The 18,803-nt window shown below is 51.6% G+C and overlaps 1 protein-coding gene across 2 annotated transcripts in view; it reads right to left on the bottom strand.

The window, feature by feature from the left end:
• Positions 1 to 18,803, bottom strand: part of SYT6 (synaptotagmin 6) — a 66,478-nt gene that overhangs the window by 33,886 nt on the left and 13,789 nt on the right. For both annotated transcript variants that reach the window (XM_069601211.2, XM_069601216.2), the window contains one exon: positions 18,085 to 18,640. In XM_069601211.2, the coding sequence (XP_069457312.2) occupies positions 18,085 to 18,640 (556 nt within the window). The remainder of the gene's footprint in view (positions 1 to 18,084; positions 18,641 to 18,803) is intronic.

The following is an 18,803-nucleotide window of genomic DNA, read 5'->3' on the forward strand; positions in this document are numbered from 1 at the left end:
GGGGAGCCTGGTGGGCTGCTGTCTATGGCGTCGCACAGAGTCGGACATGACTAAAGCTTCTTAGCAGCAGCAGCAGCCGCAGCAGCAGCAGCAGCCGCAGCAGCAGCCACAGTCCACAGTGAGAAGGCAGGTCTGGAGGTGTGGTAGGGGCACCAGATTCCTGCATCTGTCAACACCCTCTACTCCTCGACCCTGCTCACATAACAGTCTCCTCCTCCTGATCTCCACACCACATCCTTGCCTTCAGGCCAGCGTTCTTCCAGAATCTTCATCTCCGAAACTTCCAGGCCTAAACCAGATAATGTACCAACCCTCTCTCAGCCTCCACAGTGTTCCTGCCCCTCATTGCATTTGTGTGATTTTTCTAAGTAATAGGAAGATTTTGGATTTCATCAAAATGTTAATGGCGGTTATCTCAGGATAACGGGCTTATGGCGAATTGGATTTCTCTTTTTGTGGCTTTCTGTATTTTCCAGAATATCTAAAACAAGAATATAATGCTTTGCCTTGAGGCAAGGAAGGGTAAAATATATTACAGTCGTGCAGCTTTTAAAGAAAACGATCTCAGTTTTGGTTCTCTGTTCTATCGCTTTCAAACTGACTCCAGGGAATCTCCTCAGTGTGCTTCGTCTATAAAACTGAAATGCTGATTTCTTACTGTGTTGAGAGGATTAAATGAGATCTATACCTGGAACATGTTTTATAAACATGGTAGGTATTGCTGTTAGACATGGGAACAATAATCTGTGGCAAGAACCTCTGGAGGCCCTTTCTCATGGATAGTTCTCTTCAACCTTGGGAAATATAGGCTATTTCCCACGTTTTACTAATGAGGAAACAGATAGGTGATGTGATTTGCTAAGGCCACATGGCAGAGGCAGGATTCACGCCCTGGTTTCCTAACTCCAAGTCCTGCTGACCTGCAGGTTCTTGCAGGCTGGCACCGTGTTTGCCAATTGCCTTGCAGAAGCCTCTTGGAGCCTGCCTGACGGAACAGAGCTGACCAAGTGGCCTTGAACAGTCCAGCACCTTCATCCATGCCTCGGCTTCCCCCGAAGTGAAGAGATAATCCTTATCCCAGCTTCTCAACAAGTGGGGGACAGCCTAAAGTAGAAGCAGTTGTGGGTTTATTATAGTTATCCATATGGGTGTGTCACAAGCTGAATGATCTTTAGGACACAAGGTCTTCCTGAAATTTTTCTTTCCAAATGCAGTTTCTCAGGGCAACCAAAAGATGTCCCTCTCTGGGGGCCTGGAGTCCTCAGAGGGGAGATGACAAAAGAGCCAATCAAGCAAGGTTGAATGGGTAGAAGCCCCTTGTTGGGTCCCTAGTGTCTGAGGGACACGGTGTGTGTGTGTATGACTGTGTGTGTGTGTATGACTGTGTATGTGTGTGTGTATGACTGTGTATGTGTGTGTGCAGGGCCGCCCGTGGTCTGGCCCAGGGAAGACCAGGCCAGCTCCAGCCGGCCAGACCCAAGGTGGTCAGCGGACTCTGTTAAGAGGCTCACTTCCTCTCTCATGCAAGAGTAAACAAGTTGCTCAGCCAGAGTTTCTCTGGTAAACACTGCCCAAATTGGGTTGGGGGAATATTTTTCCTTAAGGAACTCTCACTCTCGAAAGAGAGCTGGGTGTCTGCCCAGCCTTGGATAGGATTTACTAACACAAACGACAACAAAAAGAGCCCTGTCGGCAGGAATTGGAATTCCAAAGGCAGTCTCTGTCTTGTCTTTTCCTCTGGCCTCTTTTTCTTCCTACGCCTACCAAAATGGCCCAGAAGCAAGAAGAAAGTTTGTTCCCTGTTTTTCCTCTTAAAAGTCACCTCGGAGGGCTAACCGCCTCTTTCAAAATGCCTGTGCAGGGTCTGCCTCCCAGGACAGCACGCGGGCGGCAGAATTCTTGCTAATTACACTGCCCTTCCCCACTGCCCTCCAGGTGCTCAAAACTTCGCTGTCTGAGTGTTTTCCTGCTGCGCTCTCACTTGCGGGCTGGCTCTCAGCTGGTCTGATGTGCTGGTCTTGGGGAGCCAGGCTTGGGGGGGAGGACCCCGGACTGTCACTCTAGCAGGACCTTGGGGAGTGACTCAGCTGGAGACAGTTTCTGACGGTGTGGGGGAGGCATTTTCAAGCAGGTGCCTCCAGTCACACAGCCAGCCTGTCCCCAACTTCTCGTGTTTTCATGACACACCACCAGAGCTGTTTTTCTCTCTCTGGAATTTGGACTGATCTGACCACATGATCCAATGTGTCACTCCGGGGATATGAGTCAACCAAAGGCTCTCGGAGAAGGTGGACTCACTGGGCCCCTGAGGGAAGGAGCCCCAGGCCAGTGCTATTACAGGGCTGGGCTGGGGGAACTCCGCTCCCCATTCCTCCCACAAGGGCTCTAGAGAGGGCTAGCCTGACGCAGTACTGCCCTTATTCCCCATCCCAAGCTACCCCATCTTCCTCTTTGGGTTTTCTCTTTGGGACTAGCTGCCCTGTCATGGAGAATGAGTAGACGGTTCAGAGTAGAGAATGAGAATCAATTCAGTCCTAAGAGGAAAACACGGCTATAGGGGACGACTGATGAGGGTGAATGAGGACCAGATGGGCATGGAGTTGGCCAGGGGTTGGCACAGGGGTTGCCTGCGGAGTGAGGGGAGGCCTGTTGGAAAGGCCACATTTATCTACATTGTTGCTGCTGCTAAGTCACTTCAGTCGTGTCCAACTCTGTGCGACCCCATAGACCCACCAGGCTCCCCCGCCCCTGGGATTTTCCAGGCAAGAGTACTGGAGTGGGGTGCCAGTGCCTTCTCCGTATCTACATTGTTGCTGATACACAGACACCATAAAAACACGCTAACACTTGAACATGGTTGACCCAGACTCTACAGCTAGCTCTGTCTCCTCCCTCGTGCCAGGAAGAAAAACATATGTGTAGGGAGAGGCTCGGAGGTCGGGGGTTAGTGGGCTTGGGGTCCAGGGCACTCTGATCTACAGCTTCTGTCCCCTGTTGGGTTTCCTGCTGACGTTGTTGTTGCTTTGCCCATTTCCACTCCCAGTAGAGACTGGGAGTCTCCTGCGGGGAAGAGACTAACTGTGGCAGAGAGAGTGTCGTCTTTGCTCTGCGCCCTTTCCTCACTCTCTTTGAAGCTCCAGCCCAAGTGTAGCCCCAAACCTGCTCTACTGCTGGTTCCCACCGCACCCCTGAGACAGCCTGGCAATGTGACAAAGAACTTCTCCAAATGCTAACGGTGAACAAAATAAATAACCACAGAGGACACAACGGCACACTAATAGGGTGCTTTCGGGATCTTTCACCACCGAACTCCAGGCCCAAAGGGCTGGGACGACTTCTCAGGCCCTTCCCCGGCAGCTCTCTGCCCATTTCTGCTGCGCGGCACCCTCTCTTTTCTGGATACTCGTCCGTGTACTCCTAACAGCCTGTATCCTTCTCAACTGAAACTTCATCCCATTCTCCTACCACCTGGGGCCTCCCTCTTAGGCCTCACTTTGGTGGGCAGGGTTGTTTCATTCTCAGCCTACTGTAGAACTAGGAGGGCTGAGATGGAGAGTGAGTCCTGCTTCCTATCTCAGGTAGCAATTTCATCTGTACCCTGCCAAGAAGGGCCTCTCATGCATATACAGGGATGGCCCTAGATGCCCCTTTATGAGCTCGCAGAAGGCCAATGGCCATAGTCATTCTTAGGTAACAAGAGGCAACAAACGCTACTTAAAACTACAATTGCTTTCTATGGAGGGTGGAGCCTTCCACACTGCAAAGACAATATACCAATCAGGTCCCACCACTCATGAGGAAGGTGGTCCATCATTTATTCGAACATCTTCTTGGTTCTGAATGTTTGAAGACGGGGCTGGCACTGAGTCTGGGCTTAGAGGCTAGCGAGAACTAAATTCCTCAGGGCAGTTTACAGAGGGGCATGGTTTGATTGTGACTGAGGCAGGAAAGTTGGGGAAGGTGGAGAAGAGCCAGCCAGCAGATGGACGCAGGCATTCCATGGGAGGCATGGCAGGAAGAACCTCGGGGAGCGAGTGCTCCCCTGAAGCCTCCCCAGGTGGCCATGGATAAGGCAATGGGGCAGAGATATCCAATTCCCACGAGAACAAACCTCCGATCAGAGCACAGCTATTCACTTTGTGTAACTTGGGGTAGAGTGGAGCCAGGCTTGCATCCCATGACCAGGTCAATGAAAGAAGAGGCCAAGAGGGGGACCCTTCAGAAGAGGCAGGAAATTAGAGCCAGAGGGGACTAGGAGAACAATAGCTGTCCCCATCCCAGGAAGAGGCAGGCTCTCAGGGGGAGAACCCCCAACACCCACCCCATTCAGAGCCAGCCTTGAGGCAGCAAAGAGGGGAGTTAGGAAACACATTCAGTGGAGCCAACACACCCGGTTTGACTCCTGGCTCAGCCTCCCACTGGCTTTGTGACCTTGAGCAGGTTGCCTGAGTTCTCCTGTCTGGAAACCAGATAATAACAATACCCACCCTGCAGGGTGGCGGTGAGGATTAAATGTAAGCACATAGAGCCTGGCCGGAGAAGGCAATGGCACCCAACTCCAGTACACTTGCCTGGGAAATCCCATGGATGGAGGAGCCTGGTAGGCTGCAGTCCATGGGGTCGCTAAGAGTTGGATACGACTATGCGACTTCACTTTGACTTTTCACTTTCATGCATTGGAGAAGGAAATGGCAACCCACTCCAGTGTTTTTCCTGGAGAATCCCAGGGGCTAGGGAGCCTGATGGGCTGCCGTCTATGGGGTCGCACAGAGTCGGACACGACTGAAGTGACTTAGCAGTAGCAGCAGCAGAGCCTGGCATGTGGAGGCAGAGAGGCCCCAGCTGATGCCCCGCTTCCACCTGCAATCGGAATTCTGCGCGCAGACAGTGATCTTGTGAGTCTAGTTCTCTCATCCGGCCCCATCTCACCTCGACTCCCTCCCACTGGGCACACGCTCAGACTTCTGATCAGATTTCTGATCACAGTAGGAAACAGCTCCTGGAGAAACAAGGTTCATTGTTAAGGATGTTGGTGCCCTCCCTGAGCACCAAGCTGCTCTAAGTCCAGAGCATTGGCAGGAAGACAGGGAGTTTTCTGAAGCAGTCGCTGGTGCTTCTCAGGCCTTCAAGACTGGGTGACTCCAGCCATGCTGGCCAGAGGGACGCTTCAGAGAGGGGTGGGCTTTTAAACATCCTGCTCAGTCCATCCCATCCCAGGTGCTGTCTCTCTTATTCTAATTCCCAAGGCCAAGTGGACTCCATGGAAAACACTCTGTCCCAAGTTTTGCTGCAGCCCTAGAGAGACCATCTTTAGAGATCACCGATGCAATGGAAGTGAACTTGGGCAAACTCCAGGAAATGGTGAGGGATAGGGAAGCCTGGCATGCTGCAGTCGATGGGGTCACAAAGAATTAGACATGACTTGGCGACTGAACAAGAACAACAGACACACCCTCAAGGTCTTGGAGACTTTGTCCAGAAAGGAAGGCATTAAACATTCATGGAGAATGAGTAGGTGTCAATTCAGACCTGAGAGGAAAACACAGCTACAGGGGCGGATTGATGAGGATGAATGAGGGCCAGATGGACACGGGGTTGGCAGGGGTGGGGGCCGGGGACTGTAGTGGGTGGCTGCCTCCTGGAGAGACCACAGTTATCTACATTGCTGCTGACACGGAAACACCATGAAAATATGCTAACACTTGGGCAAGGCTGACCTAGACTCTACAGCTAGCTCTGTCTCCTTCCTCCACATATGTGCAATGGGAGACTTGGTGGTCAGGGGTTAGTTGGCTCAGGGTCTGAGGCTCTTTGATCTATAGCTTCCCCTTCCTCCTTGGTTTTCTTGCTGATGTTGCTTGTTGGTTTGCCTATTTCCATTCCCAGTAGAGACTGGGAGTCTCCTGCGTGGAAGAGACTGACTGTGGCAGAGAGAGTGTCGTCTTTGTGCCTTTTGAGCTTCATGCCTTGGGCTCCAAGTCTTGGCTCTTTCCCTTACAGGACAGAGAGGCTCACAGGCACAGAATGAAGATAGGGAGTGGGCAGAGGCCTGGGAGGGAAGGAGAGAGGGAATGAGTGAAATAGCCAGGGGAAGAGAATTCCCTGTAAAAGCCTAGAGACAAGGAAGCCAGTGAGGAGAGCATGAGACTGAGGTTGGGGTCCCGAGCTGCACAGACTCACGGAGCCGCCCCAGACAAGCTCTGTGATTTCTCTGGTCTCATCTTACTCATCTGTGACAGGAAGACACGGGGCCAGATTATCTCCGAGGCCCTTTCCAGCTCTGACTTTCCCTAAATCCTTGAGAAAACGGAGTCATAACACCAAAGAAATTAGACACCCCTCAGGGACGGCCCAGTTCTTCCCAGATGGTTGCCATTCTAGCCATGGCTACACCCAGTGACCTGAGTCTCTTTGGATTGCAGCTGATCTAGGGGACTTGCTGTAATCCCTTCCTCTGGAACGAATCCTGTGGTCTGAATGTCCTTGACAGTGTCCAGAGGGGATGTTTGCCTGTTGCTTCCCTGCGTGTCTGTGCTCAGTTGCTTGGTTGTGTCTGACTCTTTGTGACCCCATGGGTTGTAGCCCACCAGGCTCCTCTGTCCATGGGATTTTCCAGGCAAGAACACTGGAGCAGGTTGCTATTTTCTTCTCCAGAGGATCTCCCCAGTCCAGGGACCAAACCCGAGTCTCTTGCATCTCCTGCCCTAGCAGGTGGATTCTTCACCACTGTGCCACCTGAGAAGCTGGTGACCAAATAATATCTCTCCAGGAGAAAATGTCACCGTGGGTTATCAGGCGGTAGAAGCCACAAGACAAGTGTGTGCTCTGCACAGCAAGGTGGGGGGAAGCACATCAAATGCACCAGTGTTGGAGGAATAAATTTTGGTTGATGCATGAGCTTGTTGCCTAATGATTTCCCATTCATTCTCTTGTAACGGGAAGATTAGATATTTATACCATTTAGATGCACAGCATACTAATGAGCAGCACATGGGGCCAGGGCAGGGCAGGGTCGGCTGGCCCAGCCAGCACGGAGCTAGCAGAGGAGGGAGGCAGAACAGGGCTGTGGTCTGGTTGCCCGTGGAAGCTGGGTTCTGCGGGCAGCTGACTAGGATGGGCAGTGGGGCTGTCTGGATGCTAGGTATTTATCAAGGGTGAGGAGGGAACTGTCCCCATGAGCCTCTGGCAGCGTCTTAAGGCCATTTCATCTGAAGCTGTAGAGATGGACCTATTGTGAAAGGCTGAGTTTAGAAATGACTTGAAAGAGAACACCCAAGGCCAATGGAGCGGTTACTGAGCAACTCTGCTTATAGCCGGGTCAGAGCCCTGTCTGGACCAATTAGCTTTGTTTTCCAACCCCGCTGGGAAACCTTTAACCCCCTGTACCCAAGAAAGGCTACTGGTCCCAGGTGGCCCAAGTGAGAGGCTGTGGAAGGCTGGTGCAGCCATCACCTCTGCTGAAGGGACAACTTGCTGGTCTGGAGCTCTCGCTAGCAGTTCGGGAACCCTGCGGCAATTCCGGGATTCTGTCCCCTCCCTCTCTGCCCCCAGAAGACTTGTTGCCTGTGGGTTGGAGCTCAGACCCACACCCCGCCTCTCCCCCTTGCTGGGCTCTTGGTGGATTTTCAGCAACCCTTGGGTACAGGAGCCTTGGCCCTTTGAGTAGTTCCCAGAAGAGTCAAGGTCACATTGGCTGCGGAACCTGGGGCCTGGTGGGGACAGTCACATTCTCAGGACCTGAGCTTTGAGCATGGTGGGACCCCTGGTGCACCCCCTTCCTACTTCTTCCCAAAGTAGAACAAGAGCTTGGAAAGCAGGGCTGCAGGTCTTATTTCTGGAGCAGGGAAAGCACTCCAGGCTTTGACATCCCCATCATCATTTGGCATCCTTGAGGGAGGCAAGCAACCAGGCCCTTCCTCTCCTCCCCTCTCAGAGGAGAAATGCTGGCCGGCTGCATTCTACATTGGCAGGGGCTGAAGGAATCAGCTGTGTGGGATCTGGTCTGGACATTTTTGCCCTTATTCCAGCCGAAGAATTGATGCTTTTGAACTGTGGTGCTGGAGAAGACTCTTGAGAGTCCCTTGGACTGCAAGGAGATCAAACCAGTCAGTCCTAAAGGAAATCAACCCTAAATATTCATTGGAAGGACTGATGCTGAAGCGCCAATACTTTGGCCAGCTGATGCAAAGAGCTGACTCATAGGAAAAGCCCCTGATGCTGGGAAAGATTGAAGGCAGAAGAAGAGGGTGACAGAGGATGAGATGGCTGGATGGCATCACTGACTCGATGGACATGAGCTTGGGCAAACTCTGGGAGATGATGAGGGACAGGAAGGCCTGGCGTGCTACAGTCCATGGGGTCGCAAAGAGTAGAACAGGGACACTGAACAACAACAAACAACGGCCTGAGGCTGGAGGTGCAGGAGAGCTCAGCGTTCCTGAGAATAAAGAGGACAATGAGGCCAGGCCCCAGGGAGTGTGGGGGTAAGTGAACATTAGCAGAGACAAGCAGCTCCAGCTGAGCAGCAAGTAAACAAGTGAGGCCTGCAGCCCCGAGCCATGCGGGGGCTTCGGACTCAGGCTGGTGTCAGGCTTCCAGGAGGGCACAACCAGGGCTCACAGGGGCCAAGCCACCGAAACAGTGGGCAGGGCTGGCTGGCTTCATACATTATTCAGAGCAGCTCTGACTGGAGGGCCTGGGGAGCAGCCTTCATGGGTTTGGGCGGGCAGCCCGGGCCCAGGCCCAGCCTTGCTCCTCTCACACCTCCTGGAGCCTCCATGTGACCCTGATCTGCCCTGTGCACCTCTCTTGGAAGGTTCTATCTCTCGGCTTCTCTCCAGGCTTGGTCCTGCTTGCAAGAGTCGAGTCCAGAATTCAAGGCAGAATTCCAGGGATACCTAGCCTTGCTGCAGATTCCTGATGCAATGCAGTGTCTTGGCCTGATTTGCTCTGAGTGGAATGGGGCCGCTCACCCACTCCCCCCAGCTCCATCCCACTTCTTCCCAAGTGTGGCAGTGTACACACATGCATGCTGCAAAACCAGCCTGCCAAGCCACTGAGAGCTCACTTCCCTAAGTGACACATAAACGAAAAACAAGAGTTCCCCTAAAATGATACATACAACCACGTCCCAATCCTCCACCAATGACCTCATCTCCAGTGGGGCTCCACCAGCTCTTGGCAAGGCTGATGCTGAGCAAAACGGTCACGTCTCGGTCTGCGTCTAACTTGATCCGTTGCAGGGTCTAATGATGTTGATCCCTCCCTCTCTCATCCTGGACACACAGTCTTGGTTTCCCAGGAAACTGTACTTTCCTGGTTTTTCCCTCCTAATTAACTGGTTGCGGGTTATCAGCCTCCTTTGCTGACTTTTCCTCATGGTCCCCACGGTCTAAACAGTAGAGTGTCCCATGGTTCAGTCTCGGGTCTTTCTTCTTCTCCAAATTTGGGATCTCAACTAACCTCATGGATTTTAACATCATCTACATGCTGATATCCCCTATACTGAGTTGTTCAGCCAAGGCTTCTCTTCTGGTGCATTCTTTATCCAAGTTACTATCCAACACCTCCACTTGAATATCCCAGAAGTATCTCAACTACCACATGTTCAAATCTGAGTTCTTGATCTTCCTCCTCATATGGGTTCTCCCTCCAGAATTCCCCAACTCAGCTGATGGAGATTCCCTCCTGAGTTGCTAAGGCTGACAACCTTGATTCTTCTCTTTCTCTACACCTTAGACCCTGCACCCAATCTGTCAGCAAATACTGCTAATTCTGCTTTTGAAATACATCAAGAATCAAGAACAGCTTACATCTCTACCCTCATCTCTGTCCCAGCCATCACTGTCTCTCACAGCAACAGCTTCCCAATGGATATACCTGTCTTTGCCCTGGTTGTATAGTCTATTTCCAACCTGTCAGCCCTAGTGATGCTTTTAAACTTTTGACTGTGGAACTCCATTAACCTTTCCTGCCCCTTCCCCCCCTCACTTCATCTTTTATTCTCTCTCCTCTCCAGCCCCATTTCTGCTTCAGCCACATTGAACCCTTACTTCTTTGAACAAGCCGGGTGTTCTCCCACCTCAGGATCTCTGCATTTGGCATTTTCTCTGTCTGGACCTCTGCATGGCTCTCTCCCCTCTTATCTCTCAGGCCTGCTTGGCTGGCCTCCTCTTGGGAATATCGCCCCTGACTAACCTGTTTTACCCTGTGATTGGGCTTCCCAGGTGGTGCCAGTTGTAAAGAACCCACCTGACAATGACACAAGAGACATGGATTTGACCTCTGGGTTGGGAAGAGCCTCCGAGGAGGAAAGGGCAACCCATTCCAGTATTCTTGCCTGGAGAATTCCATGGACAGAGGAGCCTGGCGGATTAGAGTCCCTGGGGTCACAAAGAGTTGGATATGACTGAGCAGCTGAGTACGCAAATGCAGGACCTCTCCTCCAGCCATCCTCCCAACTCAACACACCCCAGCACACTTCTAGGCTTCATTTTCTCCAGGCCACTCATCATTCTCAAACATACTATTTATCTCACTTACTCCTTTGTCTCCCCACACCAGGGTGTAAGCTCCCTGAGAGCAGGGGCTTCCTTTACCATGCATCCACAGTGTTTTTTGTTTTTTTTTAACTGTTCATGGGGTTCTTGCAGGCAAGAATACCCGAGTGGTTTGCCAGCTGAAGCTCCAATACTTTGGCCACCTGATGTGAACAGCTGACTCATTGGCAAAGACCCTGATGCCAGAAAAGATTGAGGGCAGGAGGAGAAGGGGACAACAGAGGATGAGATGTTTGGATGGTATCACTGACTCAAAGGACATGAACCTGGACAAACTCCAGGAGATAGTGAGAGATGCGGAAGCCTGGCGCACTGAAGTCCATGGGGTTGCAAAGAGTCAGACATGACTTAGCGACTGAATAGCAACAACCATCCGCAATGTCCAGAGCTGTGCTTGGTATCTTGCAGATGCCTGAAGAAATCACCGCTGGATGAACAATTCCTGACTCATCCCTCCTTGGCTGTCCTCAGTTCTCTTTTCGCTGTGCTCTCCCCCTGCTTGGTATCCTTTGCTGGTCCCTCTCCTCTTTCTTCTTGATTGTGACTGTTCCCCAAACTCAAATCTTATTCTTGAATTCTCTTTCGGCATCTGCATCCCCCATTCCACTCCCTCACGCTTTCAGCTTATCACCACTGTCATCCCCCATTCCCTTTTCACGCCTAGTTAAATAGTGTTCTTTTGGTTACATTTTTACTTGCTCTGAAACCTCCACCCAACCATCAGCTCCTTGAAAATAAGGACTATGTTTGTCCTTCAATACCCAGCGTTCTTGGACCCAAATAAGTTCTTAAAAGGTTACTGAAGACATGTGGGTGAAATTTCATTATAATTCCCTCTTGCTCCTGCCCTCCCTCCTGGCCAGGGTAGAACTGGGAGCCTAAGATCCAAAGTGGGCACTTTGAAGGTGTTGCATCAAACTGCTAGTCAATGAGTATCTGGGAGGCTTTGTCCCAGGGTGATTGAATGAGTCACAGTGACTCAATTTTGCAGATTCTTTGACTCTAATTGAAAAGGCCTTTTGTAAGCTACCCTTGGATCCTGTTGCACTCAAGCAAATGGGTGTGAGAAAAGGATGCAACTAACTCTTTTCTGGCAAAGAAAGCAATTTCATTCCTGGAGGCCAGTCTTCCACCAACACACTGGGACCTGCATGTCCCCCTGGGACGAGAGAACTGCCTTCCTACCTCCCCCATCAGATTGTGAAGCTTTGAGGACTGGACCGAGTTGAAGTTTTCATATCCCCCAGGCTAGCCTGGTGTCTGGTACATGGTAATCACACCACAAGTAGTTACTGCACAAAGAGAAGAAACCCACCATATGAGAGGTTCTTTCTAGATCTTTCCCCCAATCCAAAGAAAATAGAGAAACACACTCCCTTCCCTCTGATTCTCTCTCAATACTCTCTTCCTTCACTGCTATCAAAGCCTAGCCTAACATTTCCTTTTTCTAGAAACTTTCCCAAACCAATCTCGTCTGACTCTGATTTCTTTTCTCTCCTCAACATTTCTGCTTAACGGCTGCAGTACAGCAGCTTGGGTAATTTTGTTTGTGAGCATCTGAATTGGTCTGTCCCCAAGTGTGCGCCCTCTGTGTGAGAGGGCTGGGAGGTTGGCAAGGGGAGTCACTGGACACAATTCCCATTAGCCTAAGCTGTAGGAGCTGGGCTCTTTCTTTGTCATCCTTTCCACAGCCCAGCCAGGCTTCTATACACAACATGTGCTCAGTGATCAAACTGACGGCACATAGCTGACACCCAGTACGTGTTTGTTGACTGAAAGAGGAATGAATGTCAAACTCAGTGCCCATGGGAAGAACACTGGGGAGATGGTAACAGAATCGAAGTGTCAGCACAAAAGTCCCCTGGAACAAGAGGAATGAACCAGGTCACGAAGGAAAATCCAAACCAAACACTCTTCTGGATTTCCTGACGAGCTGCACAATTTCAGGGTCTGTCTTCTGCCCAAGGAGCAACATAATCACACTTACTCCCCTCTAGCCGTGCAGGACATGGGCTCTGCTGAAGGCCTGGACTTGCTGAAGACTCTACCACTGCCTGTCTGGGTGGCAGTGGGTATTACTGAGCCTGCAGCCTTCATTTCTTTGCTTACATATAGGGCACAGTAATACGGCTTCTGGAGAGGGTGAAATGGGACAAAGTTGCTTGTGCTCTTGGCTCCTGAGAGGAACTCAAGTAATAACCTCCATATTAATAACTGGCAGATGGGGGACCTGAGAGGCGGGGAGGGTGCTGAGCCCAGGTGCAGGACTGTGTCTTAGAGGAAAAGGAGGAAGGCCATTTGCTGACGGGGCCTTGCTTGTGGCAGCAACTCCCTGGAGGACATTTCCCAAGGGCTTGAAGAGAGGACACTGAGGGGAGGGAATTCTGCCCAGTGGCCTATCAACCCAGGGCTTAGGCCTCTACTAGGGAGACCACACTCCCGCGCACTGGGTTTTTCTGCTATGAAATCACTTCTTTACAGGAGAAGCTGAGAATCTCAGAATCTCATAACTTTGAAACTGGTTTCCGAGGAAAGTGCAGCCCAGAGAGGGCAAGTCACTTTTCCAAGGTCACACAGAGAACACATGGTAGGACAATACATAAAAGAGAGAAATAAATAAAATAGGAATGGATAATAGCCAACCACCTGTCAGAATAGATGGTCCAGACCAAAGTTGGGGCTCAGGCCCGGGGGTGATATAAATAGTGCCCTGGAGGCTGAGTTAGAAGAGAGGCACTGTAAGCATGGAGCTCAGCAGGCTGCCCTGTGATGGTGCTGCCCTAGGCAGCTTTGCATTTTATTTAAGTGACTACAAATAATACAAGCTAGGTTCCATTATTACCTCCCACTTTCCTGATGAAGAAACTGAGGCATGGTTTAGACAATGTCCCTGGGATCTCAAAGCTAGAGAGTGCAAAAGCTAGAATACAACACAAGTTTGTCTGGTACCGAAGCCTGAGCTCTTTGTACCCAGCTCTGCTCATTCCCAGGCTAGAGAATAGACTGTTCCAGCACACAAGGCCTCCCGTCCCCCCTGCAGGCTGAGTCCAGGCTCCCTGATAGTCTATGGAGTACTGCATTGCCACCAAACACACACATACATGCACGCACACACACACACACACATGCACACACACATGACCACACACGCTCACTCTGACCTATGGGGAACCTGGTAAGGCAGAAAGATGGCCAAGTCCATTAACGCCACCAAGCATGGCACATATTTATGGCCCCAATTACAGCCTCCATGAAGGAGCAGGAATGGGGACAGGAACAGTTGTGTGCGCTGGGGTCTGAGGCCTCTGTAGCAATAACTACAAGATTACAGAGACGTTAGCAAACCTTGGTGAAGGCAGCTCTATTATAATGATAAATCTACAGCTTTATATAGAAATAATGAGACTGGGGGCTGAAGAGGGGAGAGGGAAGAGCAGAATGATCTCCAGTGGAAGTTCTGGGTGGAGAGAAAAATGGCAAACCACAGCAACTCCCAGGAGACCTCCAGGGGACCTTAGTCAAGCCAGCGAGAGGGGGAAGCCTCAGCGGCAGCCTGAGTGTCTTGATCCCAGGGAACAATAGAGGGCTCCGATGGCCCCAACACGGCTGCTGCGCCTGCTCCTCACCCTCCAGTTGAGGGGGCGGGCTAGCTCTGTTACAGCCTAAGCTTCGTCCAGAACAACCTGGGGATGCTGAGGCCAGTGCTCCTCGGGCTTTAAGGGTTTGCGATTAAAAAATCTCGCCTAATTAGATGCATACCTTCCCTTCACTAGCTTTCAAGCTCCACGTTCAGTGCTACAAGGAAACAACACAAATGCTCCAGGCTTTGCTACTGTAAACCACCTTAAGCAGGGTTTGGTCCCGGGGCAGGTCTGGTTCCACCTGCCAGGGCTGCACCCGATCCTCCTGTCTGCGTGTGAGGAGCAACAAGCAGACAGCATTCATAGACTGGTGTGACCTCAGAGCAGCCTCCCTAGCCCGCTTCTCATAGGGCCTCTCCTTCTACCAGACTGTGAGTCACTGACCCTCCACTTCAGTCCAGACCACCTGATCCGACTGGTTCATTTCTTTGCTACTCCAGACATCAGCCATCTACCCGAACCGTTACTCTGAAGGAATGCAGAGCCATGCCTAGATCTGCTCATTTTCAAAATACTACTTGACTTTCTCCTCCAGGAAGGCTTCCCAGGTTAACTGTACTGCTTCTTTAATAATCCTTTCCCTGTGCACCAGTATGTAGTTTTATTTGAATTAACTAAGCCATCGGTCATTCAGCAAGAAGGTGCTGAGATCTTATGTTTGCATAAAATGACACGCTCAGCCCTGAGGGAAAATAAAAAAGTCAAATGTGGGACACAAACCATTCCTAAGCCACTGGGAGGACTTTGCAAGACAGAATATGATTCGGTGTATAACTGAGGGACCCAGAGAATAAATCCAGCAGTGACTTCTCTGAGAGTGGAAGGACTTTGGGGGAAGCTTTCAAAGGTGGGTTGGTTTGGGTCAGCAAAGTAGGGGAAAGGCCTGGCTGCCAGAGGGAACCTTGGGAGCAAAGGCAAGAGGCAGAAATGGTGGGCGTGTTCAGGGACCAGCCTGCAGGTTAGAGGAGCTGGAGGCCAAAATGCAACTCTAGGAACGGAATCCGGCAGGAATCTGGCACGTGGGAGAGATGGGAGCTGACTGGGCTCATCCACACCAGCCCCCATGGCGCTGGCTGCAGGATTTCACATACACGGAGTGCTCAATCATTCCCCGTCACTGCGACTTGGGCCTCTCTGGCCTCAGCATAATTACAATTTTACAGTCAGCTCAAGCCATAGCACCAGCCCTTTATTTCCTTTTCCTTTCCTTTGCCTGAATCCTCATCCCCCCAGGATAAAGAGACCGCCCCTGAGAGCCAGCCTGCTGAGAAGCTGCAGAGAGGAGGGCCCTGGTGGCCTCACTAGACAGAACATTCATCCCACAGACTGCAAGCAAGATGGGTGTATGAGCAAGTCACCCCACCTTCAGCTTCAAAACTCCTGGTCCTTGGCTAGAATGCTTCCCCTTCCTCTTTGCATACCAAGTTATGTATACCAAGCCCTCCCCACACAGCTAAAGTCTCTTTCACCCAAGAAACTGTCCCTGACTGTCCTAATTCTCAGATCTTACAACCTCACACATTATTTGCTACTTTGCATCACTAGCTACTGCATGAAAATTTCTTGTCTCTATAATTCAAGTTCTGCATCGGGTCAAAGAGGCTGTTTTCTATCCCAGACCCCCCTTGCTCCCCAGTGCTTCCCACAGGGTCCTGCTTAAGAGAAGATGGAGGAGGACTATAATGGTACTGACTGAGGGTGATGAGGATGGTGAGGGTCTGTGCTTTTTCTCAAGCTGGGCTGGGGAAGAGGTGTGGGACAAGGGGAGGGACAGCCACCGAATTCTAGGAAGTTAGCATTCAGGTGACGGGCGTCCCTGGGCACAGACTGCCTGCTCCAGGATGAGGGCGTCCACTGTGCCTGGAGCTAAAGTCACAGGAAAGGGAGGTCTCTGGGGAGGAGAAGGGAGGCTCCTCAGAGGACTGAGTTGAGTCCTGCTCCTCACAGCCCCTGGCCCCCACCCCTCTCTCTCTCTCTGAGCCCCTGGGCCTCAGCCTCAGTATGGGGAGGACTAAGCTGCTCTTCGCTACCTGTACAGTCACCATAATGAAGCTGTTGCCATTTGAGACCACAAGGGAAGAGCTGTACCAGATGTAAACTTCACAGTGATTGATAGAGCAGAGCTGCTGAGCTTGGGGCTGGTGCACAGCTGCTGTTCCAGCCGGCCCCATCTGCCCGCCCCGTCTGCAAGCCCCCCTGCCTGTGCTGTTCTCTGTTCTTGGGGATGACATTTCAGGAAAGCAAAAGTAGGGGAGACGCTGGGACGTCAAACTGGACCAAAGTTAGCACCAGCTAGGAGAATGGGATAGACCTTCCCAGAGCAGAAACAGAGCCTACCAAACTTTCTCTCCTTGAACAAATCAATTCCTTTTCCCACCAGAGTGGGGTTGATTTTCCCAGCCTCTCTCCTTAGAAATTCAATACATAGATATTGAGCATTGATTGTCCACAGGGAGAGTCTAAACCCAGAGAAATAGTGAAAGAAATATCCCAGGGGACACTCAACCACTTGGCGTTCAAGACACCAGACAAAAGGCCATTGGCATTTGGTGGCAACACCCCTTCAGGGCTCTCAGCTGCCTGGCTGAACTCAGAGAGAGGTACATCCCACACCTACGTCTGCAGGATGCAATTACATAGCTTCTTCAACAGCCACCCAGGGCCCTGGAGAACACTGTCTACACTGGACCCAAGGGTTTTGGAGATGCCCTCTTAATTCTCTGTGCCAAACCTGCCCCCCTCTTAAAAAGCCAGCCCAAGCCCTACTCATTTTCAAAATAGTGCTTGACTTTCTCCTCCAAGAAGTCTCCCCGGGTTAACCGTATCCAACTCCCATTGCTTCTTTAATAATCCTTTCCTTGTACACCAATACATCACCCTTTCCTTGTGCGCCTTGAAACCTTCCTGGTTAATTCTGATTGATCATGAAGAGCCCAGCATCTGGCTCTGTAGTGTGTGAATTAGCCAGGTCTCCTTCCAGGCTGGCCTCCTCCCCTACCACCTTCCAGATGGCGCAGGCAGGCCGGCAGGGCCTAAGAGCAAGGACTCTGCTGCGTGACAATTGCTAGTTCTGGTTGTTAAGTACTTCTTGTCCCTCTTCTGGACATGTGGTAGGATTGCTTTGCCCCGTCCCCTTAATATTGGGAGTCACGTGTCTTGCTTTGGCTAATGAAAGGTGAGTGGAAGTGACCTTTGTCATGTCTGCATGGAAGCTTTAAGAAATAGTGCACAATTTGCCACATCCCCTCCTTCCTGAGGTGGTAACTAAGAGCACAGGGTCAAAACGGAGCCTCTGCAAACTTGGTGACAAGGTAGAATGGAACCCTGGTCAAGCCGCAAAGCACACGTAACGTGAACAAGAACTAAATCTTGGCTGCTTTAAGCTACCAAATCCTAGGATTATTCGTTGCTGCAGCATAACCTGGTTTATCCTGATTAATATAGCCTGTCCTTGATCGCCTGTGCCAGGCTTCTAGTACACATCAAAGCCCTTGGCACATGCTGCTGTCTGAGTCAGTCTATAGGCCTGGCCCCATCCTCACCCGTGATTAAAGACATACATTATAGGTGGTAGTGCTGAGGCCTAGCAGGTAGAGGCAACCACTACAGAAGATTCATCAGAAGCAATAGATACAAATTCCCTTTCCTTCCCTTCCCAACCACTTGAGAGCTCTGCTGTCACCCTCCCTCCCCGCCCACCCCCTAATCTGGGGCCTGGTGCAAGGATTTCCCCTAGGGTGGGCTGAGCTATGAGTTGGGCTCCCCTTTCACATCCTGAAGAGCAGAGGCTCATTTGTCTCTAGGGGTTCGTGGGTTCCCGGACACATCCACTCAAATCCAGAACTATAAACCCTCAAGAGGCTCCCGGAGCCGGTGGTACTCACACTCGTGGCGTACTGGATGTCCTTCCAGATGGAGGTTTCCCGGGACAGGTCGGAGGCCTCAAAGAGGTTGTCCAGGATCACCTCCCCGATCATGTCGTGGCGGGAGAAGCGGTCGAAGTCAAAGACGCTGAGATGCAGCTTGCGGTCAGCCAGCTCCTCGTAGGGCACCGGGAAGTGGAAGTTCTCGTCGAAGGTGGGGTTCAGGGTTTTGCGGTGCACCCGGGTCTGCAGCTTGCATTTGCGATCGGGCAGGAGGTAGATCTTGACGTAAGGGTCGGAGCTGCCGCAGAAGTCCTTGGCTGGGAGGTCGAAGGCCTTCAGGATGCGCACAATCAGGGTCTCGTTCTCGTAGTCGTAGCGCAGGCTGAAGTTGATCTTCCCGCAGCTCTTGGCCTCGGATTTGGCATCGTCCCCATCCACCGACTTCTGCTTATAGAGTTCGGGCTTGATGCGGCCGATGCTGGTGGGCTGCTCCGCCGCTGGGGGCAGCTCGTTGCCGTAGTCCACGCTGGACACGTGCATCTGCCTCGGCAGGTGGCGCTTGAAGGACGTGTGCCTGGAGGAGGGGCAGAGGGGTGAGAGAGTGAGGGGACGGGAGAGCGGGGTGCAGGCCGACACAGCTCAGGACTCCGGCTCATCCTACCCGGTGTGAGACCCCCTTTACTTCCTGCTGGTTGACCACCTTATCTGCCGCACTTTGTGCGCATGTCTTAATCCAC

This window comes from Ovis canadensis, chromosome 1, assembly GCF_042477335.2.
Source record: "Ovis canadensis isolate MfBH-ARS-UI-01 breed Bighorn chromosome 1, ARS-UI_OviCan_v2, whole genome shotgun sequence".
Lineage (NCBI taxonomy): Eukaryota > Metazoa > Chordata > Mammalia > Artiodactyla > Bovidae > Ovis > Ovis canadensis.